This window comes from Lepisma saccharinum, chromosome 1 (assembly GCF_977018435.1).
Source record: "Lepisma saccharinum chromosome 1, izLepSacc3.1, whole genome shotgun sequence".
NCBI lineage: Eukaryota > Metazoa > Arthropoda > Insecta > Zygentoma > Lepismatidae > Lepisma > Lepisma saccharinum.
Window position 1 is genome coordinate 96,278,750 of NC_139229.1, and position 16,952 is coordinate 96,295,701.

The following is a 16,952-nucleotide window of genomic DNA, read 5'->3' on the forward strand; positions in this document are numbered from 1 at the left end:
CATTTCTCTCACGTAGCACTGCCTCAGGATTATGTTGGAGCGCATGAAGATAGAGTTTGAAGGAAGGCCACATTGTGGGCTGGATGATGCTCGGAACATCGCAAAGTTAGTGGTGTGCTTGATTGAGGACGGAGCCGCCATAAGAGTGAACGAGCAGATCGATCTGTCGTCCAAGCCAAATTTCCAGAAATCAGACCAAAGACACCGAACGGTTGTTCCCATATCGAGAAGAGATCACGAGAAAATGAGAAGAGAGAATAACAAGAGCAAGAAGGAGGAAGTACAATTGAGTGACAGCGAGGAGAGTGAAACGGAAAATATCCCGTTAAAAGATCATTGGCAGTGAACGTCCGACTTGCAAGGAGCATGTAATGAATTTTAATCACATTTAAAGTTAACGTAATGTAAACTTTTGACTGGGAAACAGCTTCCGTGTGTAGCAGAAGAAGCAAGAAGACGCTGGCATCTGTAGAAGAAATAATTCAGATTTCTTGTTTGAATGCGAGAGAAAGGTGACTTTAATCCTTTCTCTCAGTATACGATAAAGGTGACATTTCTATATTAACTGAAAAATAATAATAATGTATTTAATCCTTTAATTGCAGATACATTCCAGTAAATCCACAGCTCACTTCCGTTTATTTTACCTTATACTGGAAAGTTTTACTGGTATTTTATTGTGTTAAAATATTGATAGATGCATTTAAAGGATTAAAAACCTTGGATTCTGTGTGTAAAGAAAAAAACAGCTTTAATTCCTATCTGATTTCAACCATTTTTAATTTATGAATTTTTGTTGGGATTCTTTCAAATTACTTCATTAATTTTTGTTGGGATTCTTTCAAATTACTTCATTGACTATGTATGGCTGTTGACTGTTAGCGTATACACTTCGTGAAATGTTTTGAAAATATAGAGGTTAATGTGTATTTTCTGTGCACTTAATTTTGCACAAACACATTGCTGTATCTGGTACAAATGTAAATTAATGTCACGAATAAATAGTTTCATGAACTTGTTTTTGTGCTCCATATGACAGCTGTTCCAGTACATTTCTTTCTAATGGATTCTTGTGAACTGGGATCAAACACTGCATTTCTGTGCGAGTGTGAATTGTTATACAGGGTGTATGCCAGTCAAGAAATAATGCTTGTGGTCAAGAATTTTTCCTACTTTATGCAGTATAGTGAACTTACATAGTTATATACCTGTACTGGGATTTGATAAAATTGAATAATTGAAAATCTAAAATTGTATTGAGTTGTGGTTAAGTTTTTTTCACTTTGTTTCTTAAGAATTACATTCTTGTATGCGTAAAGTTTTGTAAAAATATTAAGTTATGTGGCCATTCCCCATCCAGGATGAAGTCTGAAGCATTAATTTTTACATGCATTAGTAATTAAAGCAAGTCTAAATCTCTTGTTAAATGCAGCTTCAGTTTTCATCTTAACCAACCTTGTGGTAGGGATTTTTCATTGAATAAAAATATACATTTTCTTAATTTCCAACTATACCTAATCCTAAGTAGGGGGCAATTAAATACATGGTAAGAAAGTGGGGAAAAAAGTCAAGAAAGAGGAACGAAAGGTCAAGAATTTTAGATTTGTTATTTTGGTATATTGTGGCCACGGTGGCTTAGTCGGTAACGCGTCTGACTACCATGCTCAAGGTCCAGGGTTCAATCCCCGGCCGGTTCAAATCCGGGAACTTTTCTAACGTTGGAAGCGGCCCCGGCGCCCACCCAGCGTCGAATGACATGGGTACCTGGGGGAAACCCTGGGGGGTAAAGGCGGTCAGGGGCATGATGCTGATCACATCACCCCCACTCATGACCGGATCAAGAAAGTGTGGGGCGTTACCCCCACACCCCCTATACGCCTTCATGGCGGGGTGCTAAGCACAGGGGAGAACTTTACTTTTTACTTTACTATTTTGGTAGATACCCTTATATAGAGCCAAGGAATTTTGGCATGCGTTTATGATTCTGTGATTGTAAAATTTAAACCTACAGTGGTGAAAAATGGTCAGTAGCATCAGAAAATCAGTTTTTTTCATCTTGGTCTGTAATTGGTCAGGTAATTCCTTTTTCTTCTCCTCCTTCTTCCATAACTGCAATTTGTGATGCAAGCTCTGGTAGCTGAACATGTTGAGTGGTTGAATTTCAGTTTCATCTAATGATCACTTCTCTAGAATAAGTGTTGTAGCCGGAAACAGCAAAAGAACAATGCTAATAAAAAAGATACAATTTCAAATACAGCATTTTGCGATTTTTTGTTTTCATTAATGCATTTTCATACCAAAAGGATGCTATAGAAAATAATATTACTTTGTTCAAACACGATACACAACACAAAAACAGTATGGTAAAAGACAGACAGAATTTGTGACTGCAATTTGTGGTGGGGTACAAGAGCAAGTGTGACAGAACTTGTGCTAGGAGAAGTGGAAAGAAGAATGGAAGAAGAGATTAATATAAATGCAAAAGCAGGAGAAATGAGAGTTCATTAATAAGTTCTTTATTGTCCGGATTATCCAAATGTGTGCATTATCCAGACAGTTTCATCCATACAGTGAAATACGAAAATGACGAATAAAATAATATGTGGATATTCCGTAGAACAGATAAATGATTAAACTGTCCAGATAATGCACACATTCGGATATCAGAATATCTGATACCTGGATATAAAAGAAATGAAGATTGAAAATTGTCGGGATGTGGTCATTCATAATACAGTGGCTTTCACAGGCAAATCGTCCGTGGAGCAGCGGCAAGAGCACCTGGCAGCGAGAGCTCGTCTGCCGGCAAACTTGGTGCAACATTCACATAAATGGAACCTCTAGCTATGTAATGAAATAAGATTGTACAATTACATGGACAGTTACACGAGGTGTTGGAAATGTTTTCCTCTTGCATCCACATTTACGGTACCTTTCAGTTTCTCTTCCAAAATTGCTTCAGTTTCTCCCCTGATATTTTCTTTCAATTCTTCTACGTGGTCTGTTAGGAAAGTAATGAGACTGCCAACACTGTGCACGAACCGGCAACGCTGCTGCCCCCGCCTTCACATGGCAGGTAGGGGAACGCTTGCCGTTGACTCAGTACAAGTTTCAACTTGCTACAGTTTCTACACGATTGTTGAGAGCGTCTGACGTGAAGTTGTGTTTGTGAGGTCCATTACGAAAATGTACTGGCAAAAGTGTGAACAACGTTGTACCATCAAATTTTGTGTTAAGCTTGACGAATCCGATACTGTGACTTATGAAAAGTTACAAAGGGCTTATGGAGAACATGCACTATCCAGGGCACAAGTGTTCAGATGGCACAAGTCCTTTTTAGAAGGCCGAGAACAAGTGGAAGACGAACCTCGTGCGGGAAGACCTTCAACCTCAAAAACGGATGACAATGTGGAAAGAGTGAAGTCTCTTGTGATGTCCGATCGTCAATTGATGGTGAGAATGATCAGTAACAAACTGTCAATCAAACTTTTTATCGGGAAGTCCTTGCAAGACTCAGGAAAAGGGTTGCACATGTGCGACCAGACATTGCACGCACTTGGATGCTGCACCACGACAATGCAGCATGTCACACGGCAGTCACCATCAATTAATTTTTGGCAAAAAAAAAAGCATTCCTGTGGTTCCTCAGCCCCCTTATTCACCGGATCTCAGTCCCTGTGACTTTTTTATATTCCCCTTGCACAAAAACCACTTGAAAGGATGCCATTTTGATACTTTGGATAGTATCCAGACGAGCGTAACCGACGAGCTAAAAGGTATTCCAACACTGCTACGAACAATGGAAAGAATGCCTCCATCGCTGTGTAGCTGCCCAAGGGAACTATTTTGAAGGGGATAACCTTGATTTGTAAAAAAAATAAAATTCATCATTTACAGGAAATCAGTCTCATTACTTTCCTAACTGACCACGTATTGTATGGCTTCAGGTTTAAAAGTTGGGTAGCTTGCCTCGCAGATGACTTAAAAATGTCTTGTTTCTTGTGCAAGGCGCTGGCAGGATTTTTTAGGTTTATGTTCCAATCTTTATCTAATGTCGTTTACTTTCTCTTCTAAGCACACATCCTTTCACCCTTCGCTTCTTATCAAGAACAAACCCTGTTTCCCTAAATTTGTTCACAAGTTTTCGAACACTGTCTCTGTGTGGAAGAGGAACATCTGGGAATTCAGCTGCGAAATGCCTTATAACTTACTTCCCTACAATAATTCGCAATGTCTCAAGGGTTGTACATAAAAATTCATTGTTTTAAATTGTACGGATAACATGGCATTATTAGACTGCAGAAAAGCACCAGTATACAGGGTGAGTCACCGGAAATATTTCGTGAACAACTACATATTGAAAAACTGCTTTCGCAGATATAAAGGTATGAGAGGGGCTCGTGAAATTAGTGGACACAATACGTTCAACTACGTAAGGAAGTACGATTTTCAACACAAACTTAGTTTTTTTAAAATGGGAACCCCATTTTATTATTAGCTAATTTGAAAGTATGGAAAAATTCATTAAGAATGGCATTTGTTACATTGTAATACGTCAAGTATACGAGTTCTCAAGTAATTGTAACCTGAAGTTGAGCCTTCAAACAAATATTCTCACAAGTTGATTCGTGTTCGTAACATGGTCATAACATACATATCCCCCTTTTGATGCCATTCCTGTATTGTAACAAACATGTTACTCTTCTGCATGCTATGCGTAGGGGCATGCATATTTCGTTTTTGACGAAAAAACGAAATTTGAAAAAACACATTGTAGTGTTAATTTTTCATGTTTTTGAAAGGTGTGAGATGCATTTTGTGACCATGTTTTGTCACGAAATAATGCGAAATGAACTGCAAAAAGCGAAATTAACTCTTAAACACAAAAGTTACCATTTATATACCGACGGAACACTTTCTGAAGTCTGAAGTATCCTGTGAGTTATGCAATTCCCGGAAAATTGATTAATTCTGCTGTTAATATTGGAGAAGCAAAAATGGACTCCTTTACACAGAAATAAACTTAATACTCTTATAACTACATAAATGTGCTATTAGAAATGAAATGTTAATTCTGTGGAATAAGTGTAGTTTTTAAATCAAATTTAGGATTATATTCACAATTTTAAAACCAAAATGTCTTTTTATATACCACTTTTCATCCAATTTTTCACCGATATTTCATTTTATTTACCGCTTTTGAACCCGAAATTAACTCCTTTTTTGTACCGAAATTTTGCTTTTTTATTTACCAAAAATATGTGCCTCTAGCTATGCGATATGCTTAGGAAAGTTGTTACGTTCCAACAACTGCATGTTGCAATAAAATGTGTAGTTTGTACATAAGTAAGCTTTGACAAATTTTCTAGAAGGTTCTGATACATCTTTCTGAGTTAACAAATATTTGTTAATTAAAAAGTATAAATTTTAAACATTCCGCCATCAGTTACATAATGTTAGTACATTAACATCTTTCTAATTTCAAATTGGCATTTATTAATTTACTTCATAATTTTTAGTACATCGGAACAATAAACTGCTCTCGTTTGGTCATGACAAATCTTTAGGTTTTCAAGTTTTAAACTTTGCACCGTATACATTTTTTCTTTTTCAAATTGAGTTATCAAATAATGCAAGCGTAACAAAGTACACTAATTAACGACATTTTGTGATAGTGTACGTACGACAGAACTGTTGCTGAAAAAATAGTATTTTCAAACTGAAAAGACCAGGATGATACTTATCTACGGCGAGTGTAGGAAAAATGCAGCACAAGCATGCAGGCTGTATGCACTACGGCATTTGCACTCGGCTCTGCCGACAGGCATAGTGAAGGATGCACCTTCACGCTCAACTTCAGGTTAAAATTACTTGAGAACTACTTGACGTATTACAATGTAACAAATGCCATTCTTGAAGATTTTTTCCGTACTTTCAAATGAGCTGAAAATAAAATGGGGTTTCCATTAAAAAAACTAAGTTTGTGTTGAAAATCGTATTTCCTTACGTAGTTGAACATATTGTGTCCACTAATTTCATGAGCCCCTCTTATACCTATATATCTGCGGAAACAGTTTTTCAATATTTATTGTTGTTCACGAAATATTTCCGGTGGTAATTTTGTGACTCACCTGGTATAATATGTAAAGTGAAACAAAACAATCTAAAACACTTGTAAACACCTTAACAGTTCACAAACACGTGCAAACTGGACACCAGTTATCTGGATACTAAAGCACTGACACATCCAGTGCCAAGGTCAGCATACAGCTGTGGATCTTAATGCCGGCAGACGTGCTCCCACCTGTCTGCCGCTCCATGGATGACTCGACCGTGAAAGGCACTCTCTCTGCGTGTGTGTGTGCGTATACACATATATATATGTGTGTGTATATTTCTTGATAGTTTAAGCATGAAAAGTTTTTGGAAGCAGGATTGAAATGTGTCATAAAAACATTTACTGTACTATTGTAATATCCAACAGTGATTATAAACATTTAAGAAGAACATTCGTGTGTAATGGTGGTTAAATATACTAAAAAAGTACATCAAGTAAAAAAACAAAAATTTAAGTTCATCTCCAAACTTTTCAGTTAGAAGCAGAAGATGCACAGTTGTCACATATGTAAACTTTTAAAGCTCAAAATTCAGCTGCTTATGGCTATGCAAGAGAAAGGATTTTTTTGAGAAATCAACCATCATTTATTAGCATTATATTTACAATAACATATTCAGTATTTCAACTGTCTTTTCAGTGTGTCTGCTGAATATTAGCATGCTCTGCATCTCTTCATTTGGGAAATCCATTATTTTTTATGATGTCCCGGAAGAATTTAGCGGATTCTTTTTCCTGCCGTTCTCTTCTATTGTCTTCAAAATCAACATGAAAGAGTCCAAACCTCACACTGAAAAGAAAAATCCTGATGTTATTGCATTAAGTTATTTTGACAAGCATCTAAATTTCTACTCTTTATTTCATGAGTGTTACATCCCATTTTAAATGCAGTTTTGTGTTCAGGGATATTGTTGGCAAGAAATTTCAAATGTTTCGTTACTGTAGAAAACTTACGGGCATGATATGTTCAATAGACAGTATAATAATCATTATTATATTAGATGGTGCTGGCCATCTAATCTCCTCTATGGCTGAGTTCGAGAATGTGTGAAACTATTCCTCCACATACTTGTGTACCTTCATGGCATAGTTTTAAGTACAGGGTAAGACTTAATGTTTTATTAATAATAATATTTTAATTTATGTTTTCAATTATAAACTTGTTCATGAAGGAAGTATCATTTTGTGCAATCATTGACAACACATCTGACTATTCTGAAAGTGATAATCTGTACACAGCTTATCAAAAAATTCTAAAGATTATAATTATACATGTTTCTAAATAAAATATTAATACATTATTAAGTTTAATGGAAAAAAGGAACAATTCTACACTATTGGTAAAGCTTATCATTTTGTTCTCCCATTAAGTTGAGCAAGAATAGTGATTCCATGAACTTGTTTCACTAGTTCATAGGTAATGATCTAACCATATTAATTTGCAAAAATGCAATAATTAGTAAAAAAATGGAAATTCAGTAGAAGTAATTGTACAATGCTCGGGAAGGCATCTACATGAAGGAATGTATTATCTAAAATCATTTAGAAAACTATCAGGATATATAATTATTTGCATTTATGGAAATTTATATGGTTACCACATTATATGCTTTAAAAGTATTTTTTCTCTATCAGAAATTCATAATAGAATTGTATAAATTACATAATTTTCTGTTCCTCTAATTAATTTTTTTTTTTTTAAAAATAAAACCACATTTGCTCAGCAACTCACGTGTATCCCAGTGTCCATTCAAAATTGTCCAATAGACTCCATGCTGCATATCCCTGCAGGTTGCATCCATCAAGTTTGATTGCTTTCAAACACTCGTTCAAATAGCCCTGCAAAGTCATCGAGAACATTAGTCATTTCCTGTGAGCAACGTCATGTTAAAATCAATACCTATCTCCATATGAGAATTATTAACATGGAAACTAGAGCTAATGGAGCTTTATGATGACACATTCACGTTCAGCATCTTGGAATTATTCTCTATCTGCTATATGAATGAAGTTATTGTAAACAAAATCATGTGATTTCTGAGATATGGTTTCTTTTCTGTGTGTTCGTTGTGTTGAGTGGTATAGCTTTATCACATGTACTTTATTTATACATGCAAGGTTCATACATAGCTGCCATTGCAATAACTAATAGGTTTTCTCACAAGCCACGTGCATTTGTTTTGTTTCTTTATAAACATACAGAATTTGGTAAACTATAATTTAAATATGATAAAGACGATAAGAATTACTTAAGACTTACCTTGTAATATTGAACTCTGCCGTGGTCTTCCAATTCCCCGTTATCACAGTAGCCACTCTCTGTGATGATAATGGGAGGGTTATCATAGGTATCTTTAATCCAATTGAGAAGTAGACGCAAACCCCATGGTACAGTCTGTTGAAATATAAAAAAATATTAACGAAAGGTTTCTACTTTGTTTACACAATGTGGAAAAAACTTGCAGTGGCATGTTTCAGGTCATTACAGATTTAATCCGCCAAAAAATATATAATTTGTTGCTGTAAACCATTTACAAAAGCTTTAGAATCTTCTCTTCTATTACATTACACTTACCAGTAAGTGTAACCGTTGCTGGTGCATGAAGTAAGTAACATTCCCAGCATGAGGGATGATTAGTGAATCATTCTTAGAAAGTGGTAAAAGAATAGCACTGAGCACTTAAGAAATATATCATCAGAATCTGGAATCTGAGTATAGAAGATGTGACTATAATCAATGTTGCAATCAATGTACTTTGTTCATGTGAGCAAGGTAGATGTTATATATTCTGTGGCATATGTTCTACATTATTGTCTTCATGGAACATCAATATTATGTTTCGTTGTCGAAATATTTTTGAAATGGATATTATGTTCTTCGTCTTTGTTCTTGACATCTGAGAACTAAGATACTGGGGAATATGCCACCCTTAACCCCAGCAGCGCTTTGGGCAAGCCGCACACCAGATCTGACATGGAAATCTCTTTGTTTCCATAAACTCTGAGTAGCATAGCATGATTCCAGTACAAAAGCTGGGTTTGGTTCTATCTTGGCTAAGAAATTTGGCAAAAGAAGCTAATTGTATTTTGTAGATATTGCACAATAAATAGCCATCCATAACTGTGTAAGGCAGTAACCCAAATAAAGTATGTGCACCTGGAAATGTTTCGAGGTAGTCCAATGAAAAATAAAAAGTGAGTGAAGTTACGGGAATATTTTCTTGGGGAGGAGGGGTAGTGACATTTAATACACATCGAAATAACATACAAAAAAGGAGTATTTGGTCTAAAAAGTATATTTATTTATCTACTTGTTTACTGGGGATGGGGCATACTGGTCGGAGGGCTTTCACTAGGGTGACCTGATTGAATGGGACAATCACAGTCATCCCGTCGATATTATTAAAAAAACACTATTTGTCCCGTTTTATAAAAGTCTAGGGGTTAACTTGAAAACCAAGTCTAAATTTGAGACATTTCATGCTAAGAAAAAAGTTAAATTGTTTTGTCTGTGTTCCGTTATTTGTAGACCAGTGAATAAGCAAGACCAAGAAGCATACATGCAGTTTCAATATGGACTTGCAACAAGAATGTAAATTAATGCATTTTGAAACAAACTCCGAAGACAAATCTCGTGTTATGTCAGATATGGGGGATTAATTTTTTGGTGAATTTTATGAAGGGCTGGTGAAGTACAACGCTATTCTCATTCACTGCTCCACAAATAATCAAAAAACAAATACATCTTGCATTTCTCAACTTCAACATAGCTCAACATCAAAGGCTGTTCAGACGGGACCAGTTATACCGAGATTATAATAATTAATATATTTTGACAACAGGAGATAATGTTTCATTTTATTGTATGTATCATTTATGTATTATAAATAATAATAATAATAATAATGTTAATGTTATACCATAATTTTATATTTAGGCCTAACCAAATTTTCAAGGGAGGATAAACTGACCTCCCATTTTTGGGTCAAAATACACTATGTGGAAGAAAGTCATTGGACACCCCGGTTTCAACTTTGAAACGAACTCCTCATGGAAAAGAGATTACAGACGGATATATATACGGCAGCAGGAGGCTTCTCAGATCATTCGCTGATAAAATGACGAACAGGAAAGAGCTCATCATGTTTGAAAGAGGGATCATAGTAGGCTGCTCCATAGGAGGCATGAGTATACGTAGCATAGCTGATGCCAGACAGGTCCCTAAATCAACTGTAGCCTTTGTCATCAAGAAGTGGAAGGAAAAGGGACACTGCAGCAATGCACCACGAAGTGGAACACCCACGAAATTGGACGACCGGTACTGGAGAGTGCTGAAGAGGGAGATTCGGAAAAACAGGATCCGTCCGATGCATTTTATTGCAGAAGAGTTTCAAAGTGCGACCAATTTGACTGTTTCGACCAAGACACTTCGCAAGGAGGCCCATGCGCTCGGTTATCATGGTCGAGCCGCTGCCCACAAACCCCTGATAACAAGAAACAATAAACGACAGAGACTGCGCTGGTGTAGAGAGCGGAGAAACTGGACGGTGGAGCAATGGCGGAAGGTCCATTGGAGCGATGAATCACGCTTCACACTGTTTCGATCAGATGGGAGAGTGTGGGTATGGAGATTACCCGGAGAACGTCTGTTACCCGAGTGTGTAGTGCCCACAGTGAAATATGGTGGTGGTGGCATCATGTTCTCGAGTTGTTTCAGCTGGCATGCCGTGGGTCCACTGGTACCGGTGTATATTCTCGACAACTCCATGCTCCCCACGTTGTGGCGTTTCTATGGAAACGAAGAATGTGTGTTCCAGGACGATAATGCGACTTGTCATGTTTCCAGGGCTATCATGGAGTGGTATGCAGAAAATAATGTCACCCGATTGGATTGGCCTGCTCAGAGCCCTGACCTCAACTCTATCTATGGGACGAACTGGAGCGCCGATTGAGGTCGCGATCGCCTCGCCCTTCTACACTTCCAGGGTTGATGACTGTGCTGCAGGAGGAATGGCGGAATATCTCGGTCGGTGTACTACACGACCTTGTGGCCAGTTTACCATGACGAGTGGCTGCTGTTATCGCTGCCAAAGGCGGACCGACCTCCTATTGATTGCAAGGAAACTGATGGTATCCGCTGACATGTGGTGTCCAATGACTTTCTTCCACATAGTGTATTATGGTCACCCTATCTTTCACCCACCATACATTCTGTCTGACGCTGACACTGAGGGGGTCCAACTGTTGAGGAAAACATTTTGAATAAAATTACGGATAGCAAAATTAGGCAAAATTGCCCTATTCAGGAAAATTAGGTCCAAAGAGAGAGTTCTGACTCACATAACCCACCTTTGGTGGTGATGTATGAGAAAATAAATACATTACCAATCTACTTTGCTACTATCTAGTCTGGTATGTAAATAATTATTCCCAACATCAATTTCTTGCTACAACTTTACAATAAGGCGATAGTAGAGAAGCACTTACAGTGAAAGCTTTGTTAACTTGAATTTTCCATGAAGGGTCATTGCTCAAAGCTACGAAATCATCTTGAGTTCCGATAATAAATTTCTTTGGCGATCCTTTCGTTGCTAGCTGGGTGATATAGTGATTCAATCCAAAGAAATCGCAAGAGCCTAGAAAATAGAGCGAAATTATCATCAATGATTATTCCAGAATTCGCAATTGATTACCCTGGATGCAGTGGCGGCGATTAGGAGGGCAGCCACCCCCACGGCCGGCCTCTTAATGTTAAGCCTTGTCCACTTGCCCCTCAGAATTGGTATCCAATCGCCTCTACCTGCCTGGATAACATAGTTATATTGTATTGGGTGAGTTCAGAAACAAAATTCTTCCTTGCTGAATAGTACCGACAATTTGGTTTTAATTACACGAAGAAAAATAACGCTAGTCAATGTAAACTGTTTTTCTAATAAATTGCTTGCTTTGCTAAACCTGTGTGCTGAATTTCATAAAAGTACCCTGCATGGCTATGATTATATGCTGTAGGCCTACTTATGTTTCTCACACAACCTCCAAACATCTCGAATATACGTCATTTCTCGTCAATCAATGAACTTTCACTACCAAAAATTGGCCTCGCCTGCATGCAATCACCTTGTCGCCGTTCAAGTGGAAACTTGTTTCACGCACGGGTAAGAAGAAAATAAGTTATTACTTGACAAGTGTGACGTGATGTGCGTTAGTTGAAATCAGGGGGTGCTCGTTGCTATGTGAAGTACGTATGCATTACGTCATCTGGGAGGATCGGGTTTGACGGTGCTCATTGCTATGTGCAGTAAGTTTGGTGCGGGGTACATTTAGCTACTAACACGTCGCAAAAATCGGAACAAGCAGGTTATTGATTTTGTCGCATTCGATATATTTTTATTGTATTATTTCTCTTGAAATGAGATTGTTTTGTTCATTCCACTTATAATCATGCCTAATTGTGCAGTAACAAGCTGTGAGAATTATAACCAAAAAACTAAAGGAAGTGATATATAATATCATAGATTTCCAGCTGATAATCGTGTAAGTAAACAGTGCATTCGTGCTTGTGATCGAGAACATAATATTAATATTAAAAATGCGAGAGTGTGCAGTGCCCATTTTTGTAAAGAAGACTATGTGCGAGATCTAAGAGCAGAACTTTTGTGTTTGCCAACAAAGAAAGTACTGAAGCCAACTGCAGTGCCATCACTAAAATTACTTCAGTGCAAAATAATAGAGAATGTGGTGTAGCAAATTCTCCTGAACCTTCCTCTTCAAAACATGAATCATTTTTAGGATGTGCTGATAAAGACTGTGGAGATGTACGCTACGAAAGGTGTGAAATAAGGAAACGTTCCTTAACTAAGTTTAATACTATGTCGCCGAAAAAAAATAAAAATAGACGTAGGTACAGAAACTGCTAGCAATGTTTCGTTGTTGGAAAACACTATTCATCGCTTACATAAAGAAATTAATAAGTTAAAGATTAAGAACAAGCTCTTGCAACTTGCTTTAACCAAAAAAACTAAACAAGTTCAAAATCTTCAACATAACCTAACCGACAATGTAACAATAAAACTCACGAATATCTTGGGGAAAGTGTTCAGTGACACTCAAATACAATACTTAGTACAGGGTAAAACGAAATCCCTATGGACTTAAGATTATATAAGCAAAGCGTTGACTCTTCGAGCCGTTTCAAAAAAATGTTACGTTTATTTGAGAAATACAGTTGGTATATCTTTACCTGGACTTTCTACGTTAAGAAGATGGGTGTCGAATTCATTTAGTTGCCGGCCAGGTATATTAGGTGATGTTTTGCAATTGATGAAATATGTGTGAACTCTCTCTAATTGTAAATCACATTACACTAATAATTTGTTTAAAAGTTTGTTTTATTTAATTTCGTATTAATTATGTTCGGGTCTCTGATTTCCATATTTTCGGAAATTTTACGTACAGGAGGATGAGGAAGTAGAGTGTAAGATTGGCATTTCGTGCTACAAAATTTGTGTTGTAAATAAAATCCCAAACCTTGAAAACGCAAGTCCAGTTTGTAATTTCCATAAAATGTTAATTTTCGATATCAAAGTGAGGTTATACAATTTACCGTGCTGATAAGTTACAGTTGTGTGAAATCGTTTTGCGTATTAAAAGCTATAATACGTGTACGTGCAAGCGAAGAGCGAAAGTGTACAAATACGAATGCAACACCCTTAACTAGCCGAACCTACTCGAAACTGGATGCTAAGAACACCAAACCTAATTCACCTAACCTACTAATTCAAGCGTGCAGGAAGGGATTTACGAACACACAGAAAATTTAGCTCATTGATAATATTAAGCAAAGCCAAAGCGAGATGCAAAGGACAACACGGTAAGCTCACGTATAGTCAGGAGAATGTTGCCACTATTACTGCATTTTTTTGTTTTCAATTCCATATAATTTATATTCCTTTGCGGTGGACAAGCCAGGTAATGGAAAAAATCAAACAGTAATAATGCCTTTGAGGATAGGGCGTGAGACGTAAAAATTTCATGAAGTCCCTAACATGACGACGGCAATCTACTTCTGGCATACATACAGTCATATAGTACACATGTACCGAAACCTTGTCATTCGATTTTGTGTGTAATGAAGAGATTATCACCCTGCATTCTAAACTTGGGCCAAATTACGAATTCAAAGGACATAATTAATTCTTCAGAGAATAGTTTTTCTATTAACTCTGTCCATTTAATTCATAATCATTAATTAGATTTAACTTGATGTTCACTGACATTAGGTTAATAATGTTGATAATTATATTTCTCCCTTGTACATGTGACATTTAGAACAGGTTAAGAAAACATATCTGAAGCATAAATGAAAATATAGCAAATAAGTTACAAGAAATCACAATGAAGGACTGTACAAGGTTATGAATCGCTAAATAGTAAAATTTCATTTTTGGACTTTGTCTTGGATTTTCCTATTACATTTCCAAATACATTTTAGTCGTCTATAACCAGGAAAAACTATTATGTATGCCGAGCTCGTGGCACAAGTATATAGTTCGTCAACTACACCACAAAGAGCTTAATGTTTTAAAGAAAATTTTCCACGATAGGAGAGTATGACATCCATTGTTTACACTGAGTAGAAAGGTACAAAATCATCCACATTATCGTATTTGTGAAATATTAAATTGAACGAAGTAGTAAAACTTCATTAATGGGCATTATATTTATTTCATACAATCCTCAATATCGTGTATATAATGTTATAAAACCGGAATATACATTGTATTCAAGAACTGTAATTTCCTTTACTGTCGTTAGAAGGCAATTACGTGACATTTTACTATCTTGTCTTCGCGATTAGCCCAAAGTGGCAGAAAAGCGAAGTGAAACAAATAAACAAAATAAATCTATGAAACGATAATTTCCTTTTTAACTCTTTCATTCATGCAATTCTTGTTTAGCTGAAGACATGGTAAATGAGAACATGCGCAACTATCTTTGTAACACATTGATCAGAAAGTATGAAAAGTATGGATTTTTACAATACGTTTGCGAATTTTCAATTATGTTACTACTAGTGCCTCCCCGATGGCGCAATGGTAGCGTCGTTGCCTTGTAATCAAGGAATCCCGGGTTCCATACCCGGTGGAGGGACATAGTAGTTCGGATCCCACTTTAAACTGTAGATCCAGTCCCGATTAGCCTTTCTGTACATAAAGTGGACTTGTTGAAACACCAACTCAATCAATCAGTCATGTTACTAATCATTAAAGGAATGCCTCAATACCATCCCGAAGTTTCGATAATTAATAATTCCCCCTCCTCAAAGTAATAAAATACTTTCCCTCTCCGAACCTCGCATAGAAATTATAGCGGCCGTTTGCTTCGGCCAAGCCCCGAACGAACATAACTGAAGGGGCACCGAGCATAACCGATCCTCCCATAAGACGTCACGCGCTCGTGCGTGATCGGCAATTTTCGGATGGCGCTACCTTATATATTAAGTTACCTTGAGTTGAAATATTTTCGTCCTTATTTGGTGTGAATGACTGCTTTTTAACGATGTTATTCCTGTTGTGATTTACGTGTTAAAGATAGAAGAAAATATCGTGAAAAATATTCATTAAAAACAAGACAGCATTCAGCTGGACATTCTAAACTGTTCATGAAGTGTGAAGTAAGGAATTTTATATATTTTTTTCAGATAAAACCGCGAACAGACTTAAACGATCTTGTTCACAGAGCATAAAGAGAGAATATTGATTAAGAAAACTTACAGGGTGCTGTCATTCCTTCGAAGTTAACACGATTACAAAACATTCGTGAAACAAGTAGCTTTTCGAATTTGAATGTAACATTTGTGCGAACACTACCAATGCAGCAGCATGTAGCTAGATATTCACAGTATTGTTAACCTATACTTCTAATAACGTTGTTGTTAACTTATCAATATCACGAATTAACTAGTAGAATAGGAAAAATTTGGCTCCTTATTTCGTTTCCTCAGTTATTCTTCCAATTTAAAAGAAAGCACAAGCGAGGTTTCTCATACTTTCAAATAAACAAGATGGTAGAAGTGTTTTGAAATTTTAAAAAAATCGAAGATTTTATTTCTGTATCAAGCAGTGGAACATGTAAAAAAGTGATCAGTGTACATTGCGGTGTTGCAAGATGAAACTTCAAATGGTAAAGTTGCTACATTTCCATCCATTTATGATCAGAAGTTTTATCCAGAATTTTCAATTGGGGGGGGGGGGTTGCCAGTTCTTATTTAGGTAGTGTAAGGATAAATTTAGATCCAAAATGGCCATCAATTGGGTGTCGTGCGATGAGCGCACGTAGCTACATCGAGCGCACAACGGAAATTTTGTACAACGAGCGCACACTTCTTGAATGACCTTTAAACGACCGTATATCGAACACACACATATTTTTCTACCTTTATTTTAAATGTCAACCTTCCCTCACACTTTTTATCCAGACGTGGGACTGGACAATGTGTAATCTAATACACAATGGTGGTTTAACCCTAGGACGCATACCCAAAAATATTTACTACTTTACATAGGTGGAGTCTGGTAGACCCCATCAAAATATATCAGTAAAAGTAATTACAAATACATATTTTGTCTACAACAAGATAAGGAAATCACATATTAATGTCGTTTTGAGATATCCACACGTATTTTATCACAACTTTTACAAACTAACTAACTCTCTGGCATCACAAAACCTGAAGGTTTATCGCCGAAGCAACATAAAAACCTCCACACCTCTCTTGTCTTGCGTATCCTAATCCAGTTATTACTATCCACACCAAGTTCTAACAAATCTATTCAAA

The 16,952-nt window shown here is 36.7% G+C and overlaps 2 protein-coding genes across 3 annotated transcripts in view; one reads left to right on the forward strand and one right to left on the reverse strand.

Moving 5' to 3' along the window:
• Positions 1-1,014, forward strand: part of LOC145985116 (3'-5' exoribonuclease 1-like) — a 29,145-nt gene extending 28,131 nt beyond the window's left edge. For both annotated transcript variants that reach the window (XM_083118744.1, XM_083118753.1), the window contains exon 7: positions 17-1,014. In XM_083118744.1, coding sequence (XP_082974870.1) covers positions 17-346 — 330 coding nt within the window. In that variant the 3' untranslated portion in view covers positions 347-1,014. The remainder of the gene's footprint in view (positions 1-16) is intronic.
• Positions 1,015-6,688: 5,674 nt separating this feature from the next.
• LOC145985124 (cytosolic beta-glucosidase-like) overlaps positions 6,689-16,952 on the reverse strand; it is a 29,790-nt gene continuing 19,526 nt past the window's right edge. The window contains exons 8-11 of the mRNA XM_083118767.1: positions 11,603-11,751; positions 8,376-8,510; positions 7,848-7,954; positions 6,689-6,905 (exon numbers count right to left, since the gene is read on the reverse strand). Coding sequence (XP_082974893.1) covers positions 6,791-6,905; positions 7,848-7,954; positions 8,376-8,510; positions 11,603-11,751 — 506 coding nt within the window. The 3' untranslated portion in view covers positions 6,689-6,790. The remainder of the gene's footprint in view (positions 6,906-7,847; positions 7,955-8,375; positions 8,511-11,602; positions 11,752-16,952) is intronic.